The sequence below is a fragment of the Corvus brachyrhynchos genome, unplaced genomic scaffold (genome assembly GCF_000691975.1).
Source record: "Corvus brachyrhynchos isolate BGI_N302 unplaced genomic scaffold, ASM69197v1 scaffold3, whole genome shotgun sequence".
Taxonomy (NCBI): domain Eukaryota; kingdom Metazoa; phylum Chordata; class Aves; order Passeriformes; family Corvidae; genus Corvus; species Corvus brachyrhynchos.
In genome coordinates, this window is record NW_008237619.1 from 6147095 (window position 1) to 6159372 (window position 12278).

The 12278-nt window shown below is 42.4% G+C and overlaps 1 protein-coding gene across 1 annotated transcript; it reads right to left on the reverse strand.

The window, feature by feature from the left end:
* Positions 1 to 293: 293 nt before the first annotated feature.
* On the reverse strand, positions 294 to 9526 carry LNP1 (leukemia NUP98 fusion partner 1). The gene is made up of 3 exons (XM_008631725.2): positions 9079 to 9526; positions 2658 to 2900; positions 294 to 627 (listed from the first exon to the last, which is right to left on the reverse strand). Exons 1-3 carry the CDS (start codon positions 9226 to 9228, stop codon positions 427 to 429), a joined length of 594 nt encoding a protein of 197 aa, XP_008629947.1. The 5' UTR covers positions 9229 to 9526; the 3' UTR covers positions 294 to 426.
* Between the last annotated feature and the right edge of the window lie 2752 nt (positions 9527 to 12278).

Consider the following 12278-nt stretch of genomic DNA (forward strand, 5'->3'; position numbering starts at 1 on the left):
AAAGGAACATAAGGCTTTGCATGGCTCTGTAATACATAGATGGTGGTCTCCTCTACAATGAACACATCCACTACTGTCCTGCTGCAATGCTAAATTTGCCTGAGACCCTCTTAGAGTGGTTAATTTCTAACTTAGATCTTGCTACCAATACACTCCTATGACAAAGGTCCCTGAGACCCTCCTAGAGTCGTTAATTTCTAACTTGGATCTTGCTACCAATACACTCCTATGACAAAGGTCACATTTCTAAAGACAAAAGTAAAGAAAGGAAGGTAGTAACATGGTGCCAGTAATGCAGTTGAATTTTACTTTTAATTTACAGCTTAGGGGTTATTCTAGCTAATAGGCCTCTTCTAGTCAAAACAGAACAAGAATGCTCCCTCTGCTCTTCAGGGGGAGTGTTAAGATTGATGATCTCAATGCATTCTAGCTGCCTGTGCATACATAACCTTTCTGAGTGCTTGTTTGTGATGGAAACTGTTCGCTGTGTTTTGCAGGTACTTCTGAATCTTCAGCTTCTTCCCGCTCTCTCCTTGGCTCTGATTTCTCTCCCATTTTCTTATGAGACTTGCTTTTTCTCAAATGCAACTTTTCTCTTTCTCGTCTCTCCTTTACACCTTCAGGTTGCTAAAAGGCAGGGGAAAAATAGCAGGGAATTAAAAGTGACTCCTACAAGAACAAAAAAAAAGCTCATTATGTTATTTCACGATGAAACAAAATATTCCAGTAACCTGCCTCATCAAGATCGGCTTTACCATGATGGGCTCAAATTCAAGGCCCAAGGCAGTCACCCTGAAGCTCAGCAAGAAGCAACACACATGCTTTGATTTTACTCTGTATATGATAGGAGGGTCACCGGCCAAGTGGACTTGAAGAGGAGAGCAGACAGGAGGGAGAGAGGAAGGGGGTCTGAGTTTTCAGCCCAGACTCTGTTTCTGTCCTTTCACTTGATCCATCTTTATGTGCCTGAAAGCTGCTCAGTGCCAGCTGCAAAGACCTCACTGAAAACAAGGTCATGAAGGGTTCTCAAAGACACATCTATCAGACAAAAGCAATATGCAGGGAAGGAGATGAATTACCTTTCCCACAATCTTCACCTGTCTGATCATGGTGGTTTGAAATGCACCCACAGAGCTCAGAATGCAAAAAAATGCTCCATTTGGAGACATCGGTTTAAGCTCAAATTTCCTTTCAGATCTCTGACCAATTGCTCAGTTCTTTGAGATTCTCAAGTCTTTCACATCTCCCAAACTGCAATGGTGACTGAGGGAATGACAACTTGGTCTGCTTGAAAAACAGACTAAAATACACACCTCACTGCTGATTACAGAGGGGCATTGGAATCCAAGCTTTTAACTGGAACTGAAGCCATATTTAATACATTATGCTTGCTATACCTAATCATACAACTATACACTCACAGACTTTCTAAACACAGGCATTTTTGAGAAATTATAAATGAGAAACCAGACAACCACTGGTGAATGCTGGCACATGAGGCAATGTAAATTTCCAAATGAAATCAACTGAAGAGCTCCTAAAGAGGAAAAAGAAGATTAGGGAATGCATTTGAAATTTTGACAATAGTGTAACAGTGCTGTCATCACCACAATTCTGCATATTCTTAGAGGACTGGTCATGCAAGGACTATAATTATGGGACTGATCATGTAATTATGCTGCTTATTGAAAAGAGACCTTTATTTCCCTTTTGCTGTGCAGAAGGTGTTCAAAGAGAGCTTAAAATTACTTTTCCATACAAACTGTCAGTGTCAAGAAACTGAAAAAAAAAAAAGATTTTTCCTTCTGTGGCTATTTGATGCTAATGTCAGGTGTTATTTAAGCACAACTTTTTGAATGGAGTGACAATTTGATAGTGTTCTTCTGATACTTAAAAGTGAGTTAGGATTTATTACCCTTTCTTCCATTGTGTGATGCAGCAGATATTATGTATCAAAATAATAAAAATATATTAAAGTGTCATAGACAAAAGATTGCTACTGGCTACTTCATCAATACACACCAGACAAAACAAATGCTCATGGCTCAGGACAGAATGATGGGGACAAGGAAGAAATGGGGGGAGAATCCCCTGCTGCCTGCATGCCCTTTCAGTGAAATTATGTTCAGCCACTTACAGCAGTAGCTGCTGCTGCAGCTGTGTGGTGACACTGCAGAAAGCAGATGGATGGAGTCCTGAGGGGCAAGAGAGAAGCCTCTCAAACACTGCAGTGTCTGGCAGTATTACAGATAACACCATATGGGTTAAGTCAGGTCAGCAGCAGTGAAAAAGTAAGCTGGGTCTTGCAGCAAAAGTGAAGCAAATCTGGGTTTATATTGTCATGTTTTGTTGTCACAGCCAGAGACTCTTCTGAAAACATTGCCATATGAGCCAGTGTGGTGTCTCATTTTGAGGATAAACATTCCTGAATAAGCCTAGACAGTAACACCACAACAAGAATCCTCACACTAATGATACAACTTTAACCTTGTTTGTGCTACTGTAGTAATTTGAGACCACATAATATGAGAAATTCCAATTGGAGTTTATGTCTGCACTTCCCCCAGCAATGTCACAGCAATTACACAAAGGATAAAGCTGACTTGGTTGCTTGGGCTTTTTTTTTCTGTAGTGATCTTAAGTTAGTTGTTACCTACCAAAGAAACTGAGCGTTTGCTTTTGAGATGCAATTGCTTTTCAAAGGACTCTGCAAATTCCTGAATGGAGTTTGATCTTGTCTCTGGGCATGAGCTGTCTGCTGAAGGTGTTCTGCTTGCCTTCCTGTGGCAGTGGCATTTGACATCTTGGTCTTGAAATTCCTTGGAGCCCCTGAGGTGGCCTGAAGATGAGCCTTTGGCAGAAGCATGAAGTTGTGTTGTATGGAGGGAGGAAAGCTTGGCCTGAAAAACAAAAGGTCTTTGTTGAGTAATGAATATTAAAGCAGATCACACAAGGAAGAATTTTTTTTCTGCCACAGAGACTCTCCAAACAGTGGTGCAAAGTGAAGGACCTTGCCCAGAATTCTGTGTCTTTCTTTTTATGTGCAGGAGAATCATACTGCCAAGAACCTGCTTTCTAAAGGCAGCAGAGGCAGAATTTCCTATTACTGCTGGGTTTGAGGATCTAAGTTTTGGCAAACAAATGAACATTTCAAATGTAAAGTGTGCTGGGTCCTCTTAGTGTTCACTGACACTAAAAGGAACTGGGATTCTTCATAACCTCAAAAACTCAGGCTTTGCGCCCAGCTGCAGTTTCTAGGCAGGACTCTCAAAAAGCATTACCCAGCCCTTTGCGGCCAGATGAGTCAGATAAGAGGTTTGATCCCCGGGTCAAATTCTCAGCATGGCCCACAGGCAGCCTGGATGCTTCATTGTCCATCTTTGAATTTTCAGCTGATTTCTTGGACACATTTGTCCCAAACTAATGAAGGAGCAGTTTCAGGGCACTGAGGGATACATCCCAACCAAAGTGGTAGGAAACATACTTCCACAATTACATTTGCAGGACTGAAGTGAGGAGGGAGTAGACAGATGTTTAGTTTCTGTGTGATTCAATTTTCCCAGGCCTGGCATGCAGATAAAAGCTATTGATCTGCATCAGCTATGTTTAATTGAATGTCTGTAAAGGAGATACAGAACTGCTGTGTCCTGCGGAGTCATGTGTTGGTGGTTTTACTAATGGACAGACCTGTAGAAGAGATGGGTGAGAAGGACACCACACAGGGCCAGGGATACCCCGAACCCTGCCAGCTGTTGATGCTTTTTCAGGATGAGTAGCTGAACACTGATAAGATGCAGATGGTGAAAATTGTGAGAGATGGGAGGTACTGAAAATTACACCCCTGCAGGTGTCAGATTAAAGCATTCTAGGCACCCAGGTGCTGCATACATTTTTGAATGCATGTATGTTTTGGACATTATGAGGAATTTCTTCACAGAAAGGATGGTTAGGCATTGGAATGGGCTGCCCAGAGAGGTGGTGGAGTCACTGTCCCTGGAGGTGTTTATGGAAAGACTGGATGTGGCACCCAGTGCCATGGTCTAACTGGCATGGTGGTGGTTTGGTCAAAGGTTGGACTCAACGATCTCAGGGGTCTTTTCCAAGCCAGTTGATTCTGTGTTTTGTATAAGCCCGGTGCTAAGTCTTCAGCTACTAAGTAACTATGAGAAGTTCTGCTGGCTTTAAGGGAGCTGTGATTGTTTATAACAAATGAAGCCTTATCCTACAGGTTCTGCAGAGCTTTCTAAGAAAATCCAGTAGAAAACCTTACACTCAGAGTAGGTGTGTGTCTTGGTTGTTTTGTTATTTTAACAAACAGGGGAAAACTAAACCAACTTGGTATAGCGTTCACATGAATCTACAAACCTTGGACTGCAAGGGACCTGAAACATGTCCTGCACACAATTTCATGCACTCTGGTCCAGATGCTGCTATAAATGTATTGGCACAACAGGAACCTATGCAGCCTTTCTCTGAATAGTGGGGCTGTGCATTCATATGGCTGTGGCTACATCACTTTAGACAGGCTTGATGAGAGATGCTAAATATAATAAATCTCACACCCAACAGAAGTACCTAATAAGGAGAGTTTACAAAAAATATGGTACCGGTTCCATTTTTTTTTTCCAGGCATAAGCTTACTATGTCCAGTATTATGGACTGTCTCTGAGAGTAGTGTTAACGATTTCTGCCATGTCGTTTTTACTTTGGTTTCAAACCAGTCAATACAGCTGTAAGTTCTGTAAGGTCATATTGTATTGTTACTTTAGAAAGCATCAAAGCAATCACATTGTGCTCAAGGGACGAGAGCACACATGCCATGCCAGGCTCAACAAGCTAAATGTCTTCTCTGTCATTTTAATGGCATCAACATATATTCTTTCCTGGAAATAAAAATTGTCTCATGGTAAAAATCACTGGTATCTGTTCCTAGAGGGTTTGGGGAAAAAAAAACAAACTACAAACACAGGAGGACAGCTGAAATGGGGGATTGTATTCTATCCTGTTTTGCAATGTCTGTAAATGTTTTCTTTTACTAAGACATTGCTTTTTAATTTCCCTTCACAGATAGAATTACAGTGAAGCCCTCAACAAAAAGACTGCAGTTTACCTACCAATATGGCAGCAATGGTCCAGAAAAGGGACAGCCTTTCCTCTGAAATGCCCATCTGCCTCAGTGGGCTAAGGGTAAAGCTACACAGATAGGTCTATGCAATCATATTACTGTGACTGTGCCTTCTCTCACAGTGCTTTGCATGATACATTAAATTCTCCACCATCAAAATGGGGATTTTTTGCCAGTGCTGGGAAAGCCAGAAGCACCAAGGGATCTCAGGGATTGTTTCTCTTTACCATTAGTACTCCTTTTTTTCTGTGTTGGGTAAAGGCCACTCATGCTCAGTGTGTCTATTTACAAAACAGCTAATCTTCTGCTAATTGCCCATCTCAAACACACAAAAGTTACACAAACAAAAATAATTCACACAACAAAACTTGTTGTCAGTATAATTTGCCTTATCTCTTTCTCAGTTTCTGTTGTAGACAAGTTAATTGCTTACATCTTTTGGGCTTGATCTGAGAGCTTGCACAGCTGTCAGTAAGAAAATTAATCTTCAGTGTGTCAGCACAAGTGATCATTGTTTGCTGGAGTTTACACAATGTCCCGAGTATTTTAGGGATATTTTGAAACATCTGACATTCAGATGCTCTCCCATGGCTTCATTTCCTTCAGAGAAGCTTATAGACAAACACATATTTCTTAAAAATGTTTTGTTCTGGGCTCCAATTGGTCTATAGTAACAATATTGTGGTAGATCACTCTAAGTTTAGTTTAAATTAAATGTCAGTAGCTTCAACAGCAGTCAGTTGTTCTGCTCCCACTCTCAGCTGCTCTTAGCAATTTTCTCCTGTGAGCAACAATGTCTATTTGAAGGTGGATACATGTATCCATGTACCAGTTCTCCTTTGCCTCCAATCTTTTCCTTACAACAAAATGTCTGGGAAGTAAGAACTGTTCTGAACCAAAATGATGTAGGATAACTAGAATGTGTCAAGGAAAGTAATAACTGGAGGCTTCAAAAACAGTATCACAGTTAATTTGTCTAAAGCTTGCCAGGGGAACAAGTTAAATAAAGGAGAAGGAAACAGATGACTTAATTGTCCCGTTTTCACATTCAGTGTTGGCCCACAGCAACATACACAGCTCTGAGCTTTCCAGGAGAGTGGAGCTACGTGTTGTTTTAGCCTGAGTGTGGAGTTACGTGTTTTAGCCTGACTTGCCAGTGACCCAGGGAAGGATGAATATAATTTTGTGTTCCCCTCTGCAGAATGTGAATGACAATAGCAAAAGCATTTTGCAAAGCTCATCTCAGTACTATGTGTGAGGTACACCAAGATATTGGGGAAAAAATAATGAAAACTGTTGTTAGTTTGGGAGTTATTTTACAAAGCTTTATCCGAATTTGGGATGGGGGCTGTACCACAATAGGATACCACAGGAGTTTATTTTTGTCTCTGAGGTGGGAGCAGGGGCTTGAATGTCTTACTACAGGACAGGAAAAACTACAAAGATCAATACACCAGTTTGGAGCTGAAAATGATTTTGCAGTAGAACCACCTTTTGTGCCACCCTGAGAGCACGTAGCTGTGTAGCACCAAAAGGCTTGTGGGGCAGAAGCAGTTCACATGGGCAGGACTGCTCTGCTGCTGATGCCCTGAATACCAGCCTTGGATGTGAGACCAAGTGAGCTGGCAGTGCTCTTTTGGCTGTTCCACTGCACCTGCACAAGGAGCTCTTGCCAACAGCTGTGTCAGAACCTGATTTTCATGTAAACAGTGGAGTTATCTCAATTTTCAGTGTTGAGACAGAAGAAAGGATACACTGTGATCTGCTGTGGAGGTACTAACATTCAGAAGAGATGCAGTCTAATCTCAGTTATTACACCTCCTGATAATTAGCACTGTTCTGATAAAATGAAGACAATGTTTAAATAACAGTACCAGTGTTTTGAATCTTACAAGAGTTATAATTTGTAATAATTAATCTTACAGTAGTTATAATTTGTAGTAACTATGAAAAAACCACACATCCAGGTGCAATAGCAAGCTACTGCTCTCAAAAAGGAGATGCTCTTTCTGGAGGTATTTCTAAGGCATCAGTAGTGCCCACTTGTTTAACTTCTGGCTTTGGTTAAAGACAACGTGTACTAATGCTCTTTATTACCAACTACTCAGCTTCCAAATCAAGAGTTCATTTCAAAATGTATCCCCAAACCCTAAAATTCCCAAAAAAATCTTCCCGTCTCATTCCTCCAGCCAACTTCAGGCACTGAGAAAAAAAGCAGTCAAAATTTACATCTTCTGTATGAAACCAGTGGAGCAAGACAAATTTGTGTGAAGCATTAATGTAAAGGCCAGACATAATTAAGTGCACACAATATCTTTAGCTCATTAAACAGTAACATCAAAAAATCACAGTCTTTCTGTCAGCCAGCTTAATCTAAATTCCAGGTACGGATTCAGGAATGCAAGTATAGCAAAGTATTTGAATAGCTGTTAGCTAAATATTTAAATAGCTTTTGAACAAACTGAATATAAGGACATGCTTCAAATGAAATGTCTGTGCACACATGAATACAGCCACAAATATACAAGAAGATGTGTTCAGCATGTTGCTGAATGGAAAGTGATTTAAAGTACATTCTTACACTCCAGTTTCTATTGAGGCCTAAAGAAATCACATCTGCAAGGATCTCTGAGTGAAAAATATAAAATACAGTAAAGATAACTAACCTCCTCTCCCCCACCCCCATTAATAAACATTATATATTCAGCATTCTGATGGAATACAGCAGCAAAGCTCTAGCTCAGAGTCTGTCTTGCAACCTGTGGCCGAGGTGAAATATAACAGTAAATAACAAACATGGCTGATCAGACCAGAAGTTATGAATGAAGGTTACCTCTCCAGCCTGTCCAAGAATTCAAAGAGGGAGGAAGTGGTTTTGGACTCCTTCATTTTTCTTAGCCAGTTTTTTTGGAAACGAAAAATCCCACAGCTTAGAACATGACAGCTGCAGTGGAGAACAACTTGCAAGGTGGAAACACAGAATGGCACAAAAAAATGTTTGGAAAAGATTAGCTGTTTCTCCCCAATGTACTAGCATTTGCTTTGTTGCAGCCATAATGATCTAAGGATATAAGTAAATAATGGTTTGTAAAGGAAAATAGTATGTCTGTTAAGACAACTGATTGTTTTTCCAACTGTCATTGGAAAAAAAGGAGACAGATTTGGACTACCTAAATGTTCTTTTAAAAGTTGAAATAAAAGCAACAATCTTTGAATAAAGAGAGACTGTGAACAGCTGTTTTCAGTTTAACCTAATTTTGATAATCACTTAGTTGTGAGCTGCCTTCTGCACGTGAACCTGCCCCTTTCCCAACTGTTTTGTTAGTTAAAGAATAAAAAATGTACTTCTACCTTAAAATCTTACTTCACAGTTTAGTAAGCTTTGTTTTATATCACTGTTTTCAGAGTCAGATATTTTAAACCAGGAGGGACTGCATCCTCTAGCTTAAAACAGAAGTTACCCCTGAAAACAGGTGAGTCCCAAGAGGTAAAGGGTAAAATTTCCTGGAGACAGTATAGTTGCAGAATTAGGTCCAAATCTTTTTAATACATATGGAGTTATACAGTTTTTCACATAAGAACAGACTCATTACAGACCATCTTGAAGTACGCAGGTGCAAAATGTTTTGATCTCTGCCAGGTTGTGCTGAGCAGCCAGAACAACATTGTAATACACAGTTAGGCAGCTATCACACACTTCTTACATTTCTGGTCCTGTCATCACTTACCTTGGAGTTTACCAGTTTTCCTGTATTCCAAGACCACAGAGGCCTGACCCTGGCAGACAGTTAAGTTCAAAAAGCAACTAGTAGCTGCCAGCAGGAACTGAACTTACTTGGCAAGGTGTCCCATTCTCCTCCTCATACATCCCTAGGGCCCTGCCTCTGGGGATGGAAGTTATATTTATACATAAATCACATGCACACACAGAGAAAGCTGCACACAGCTCTTACCGGTAGGGATGCTCTCCTTTCACTACAGAGTCGTGTCTGACGTTTCTTGAGGCCTCTGCCTTCTTTCTCCTTCTCATCGATCAAGTTGTGGCCCCAGAAGCTGCTCATCCATTTTGCAAAGAAAATATCATCATCCTCATCATATTCCATGCACAGATGCTCCAAACTTGGGCGGGGGGAGGGGGGTCTCCCAACCAGACAAGGCAAAGCAAGGTCAAATTCTACCACCAGGCCAGTAGCTTCACACTGTTCTGCCAACAAGAGGAAGCAGAGGCACAGTTTCAACCACTCTTTCAGCACTCCCTCCCCAAAACCTGTCTCACTGCAGCCCTGGGCACCATCTAAACATAAGTGCACCCTTTCTCATCTCTTTTGAAAAAGGTTTCCTTTAACCTTTCCATTGCAGCGATGTCCAATATGACACTGCCGCAGGGGGCGGGTGGCAGGGCTGTGGCTGCTCCCTGTGTTGCTGCTGAGTGCCCCAGCTGTCAATACCGATGCAGAATTACCCAGAGTTACATGCCTGCGGGGGGCCTACACAGGCTCAAAGTAGGCTTGTGATTTTTGAGAAGCAGAATTGACATATTGATGTTGGTCAGAAGCTGGCACAGCTGCTTGCAGAGACCTAGCTGGCTCTGTGGGAGGGAGCACAAATGGCCCACTCTTCTGCTGTTGCTCTCTCTCTCCTGACTTCTGTTGCCTCTGCTCCTCCTTCAGTATTTAGGAAACATGGTCTGTCTAGGTAGAAGCCCTCCCTGAAGCAACTGCTCATTCATTTTTGGGTTATGACAGTGTAAGCTTGCAGCTGCTGCTTTTCACCTGAGTAATTTCATCATTCAGGGCCATCTCAGGGTTATGGGAGGTCCTGCCTCACTTGAATGCACTCAGGGTAAAAATGTGCTGGTTCTTCCTCACCAGCCCTGGGTGTAAGCCATACAAGCCTTGCCTACACCACAGAACAGAACAGGGCCAGGGATTGATTTTTGGCGCTCAGATCAAGTATCTAAACTGACCACATGTACCCTATGTGGTGTTTGTGCTGTGGGTCTCCTCGAGGCTCTATGTACTGCACTGTGGCTGTAATATGTTGTTGTCATTTTTGTGTCTCCTTTATTTCAAAATCTCTGATATAACACAGAAACTGTTGTGGCCCACGAAACTGTTGTTTGTACAGTATGAAACCGGAAGATGTGTTACATGCTTTGGGCAGGAGGACGAGGAGGGCTCTAAGGCTGTAGAGCCTGTTGGGATGGTGTTGGAAGACTGCAAGGGAGGAAGAACCCATATCTAACTTCTTACTGGAAGAAGTCCTTGGTGTGTGCTAGGTGTACTGCTGGTGCCCAGGCATTGCTGTGGAGATGCTGGGTTGGTCTTGACCAGAAATATGCCAAAAAACTTGCTGGTAATTTAGCGTTACAGAAAATGAGTGGTCCAGCATTAAACCTTGCCTTTTCCCCAACCTATTTAGAGCTACAGATGTAGCTACAAAACTCCCGTTTCATCCGTGTGGGTGTAGGTGTGAGGCTTAAGTACAATGTAGGACTGCTCATTCTGAACGATATGGGTGAAGGGAACGATTGCTCATGGATGTCTACGTGCCCAATTTTACCTTGTCCAGGCAGGCAAGAGTGTGATTAGCAGAGGGAACTGAGCACACGGGTGTGCAGATGGAATCACCTCAGATGCTCTGTATGAGAGCTTGGAGATGCCTGCAGCAGCCTGGATAGGAGCAAGAGGAATGCCTCCAAAACAGTACAGTAAAAAGATACCTGAAGCAATCAAAAGTATGTGTAGGCTGATTCTCCAGGTGGGGAAGGACATTCCTGGCCATACTCAAACAGCCTGAATTTGATTTACATCCTGGAGGCCACCCATCTGTACAGGCAAGGCACATCTGAAGGCCTACAGGAAGCATCATGTGGGTGGAATTGAGGCTGTCCCAGCAGGAAGCTATCGACGTGTTGGATACATATTTTCTATTGCATGGTTCAGGTTTCTTCTTTACTGATGTGCAAGACAGAACTACAGGTTGCTGTGTGGCATACCAAATGCTTCTGCCCTGCTGAGACAGGTGACAGGGAGAACTGGGAGAGAGATTGTCCCACAGCTTTGTCAAAATATGTTTACATAAATAGTAATAATCCATAAATTAAAGGACATTTCTCAAGTTGTTTACTACCAGACATGCAGATATACTGACTCAGAGCGCAGCAGGGCAAATTTTAGTTGGGATCCTGAGGAGTTTGCTTTGCAATCTTATTGCTGTTTTTATTTGAAGTCCTTTTTTCTTCTGTGAAATATGTGTCTTGTCACATTTTGCTCCCATCTACAATGAAATTTCCAGCCATGAGATGACTGGAGCTATCTGGTTGTAAAAACATGTCAAAGATGACTCCTCTTCATCTTCAGCTGAGTGCTCCAGGGAAATAAGTGGCGACAGAAACAAAAGGTTCCTGAGCCTACAGGTAAGGATTTTAACTAGGCATAGACATACACATGAACGAAATTCCAGTATTGCACATTAAGTAATTTTTATGACAGACTGAATTAATAACTGGAAGAAAACAGAAAGACTTAATTTATAACAAGGATTGCTCTAAAACTCTTCAGTACAAAGTCCTAGAAAGTTTGAATCATCCATGTTAGCTGAAATGTCACAGAATTACACAATCACAAGCTGGGTAAGGTTGGAAGGGCCCACAGTGGATCATGTGGTCCAACCTCCCTGCTCAAGCAGGGTCATCCCAGAGCGCATGGCACAGGATGGTGTCTGGATGGGTCTAGAATATCTCCAGTGAGGGAGACTCCACAGCCTTGCTGGGCAACCTGTTCAGTGCACGGTCACCTGCACAGTAAGGAGGTTCCTCCCCATATTCCGGTGGAACTTCTGTGCAGCAGTTTCTGCCCATTGCTTCTTGTCCCATTGCTTGGCACCACCGAGAACAGTCTAGATCCATCCTCCTGGAAGCCCCTCTTTAGTTACTTGTAGACACTGATGAGGGCCGTCTCCTCCCAAGGCTGAAGAGGCCCAGCTCCCTCAGCCTTTCCTCCTAAGAGTCCCTCAACCGCCCTGGTTGCTCTCTGCTGGACCCGCTTCAGGAGCTCCATGTCTCTTTGGTACTGAGGAGCCCACAACCGGACACAGCACCGCAGATGTGGAGTGCACTTCTCGTGTGAGCGGCCCAGAACTCCGTCCGCAC

Coding starts and splice junctions, on each gene's coding strand:
- LNP1 (XM_008631725.2), bottom strand. CDS start 9,228: ATGGAATATGATGAGGATGATGATATTTTCTTTGCAAAATGGATGAGC. Junction 2,901..9,078: donor AAAGGAGAGCATCCCTACCG/GTAAGAGCTGTG, acceptor TTTGTTTTTCAG/GCCAAGCTTTCCTCCCTCCA. Junction 628..2,657: donor GCAAACGCTCAGTTTCTTTG/GTAGGTAACAAC, acceptor CCTGCCTTTTAG/CAACCTGAAGGTGTAAAGGA.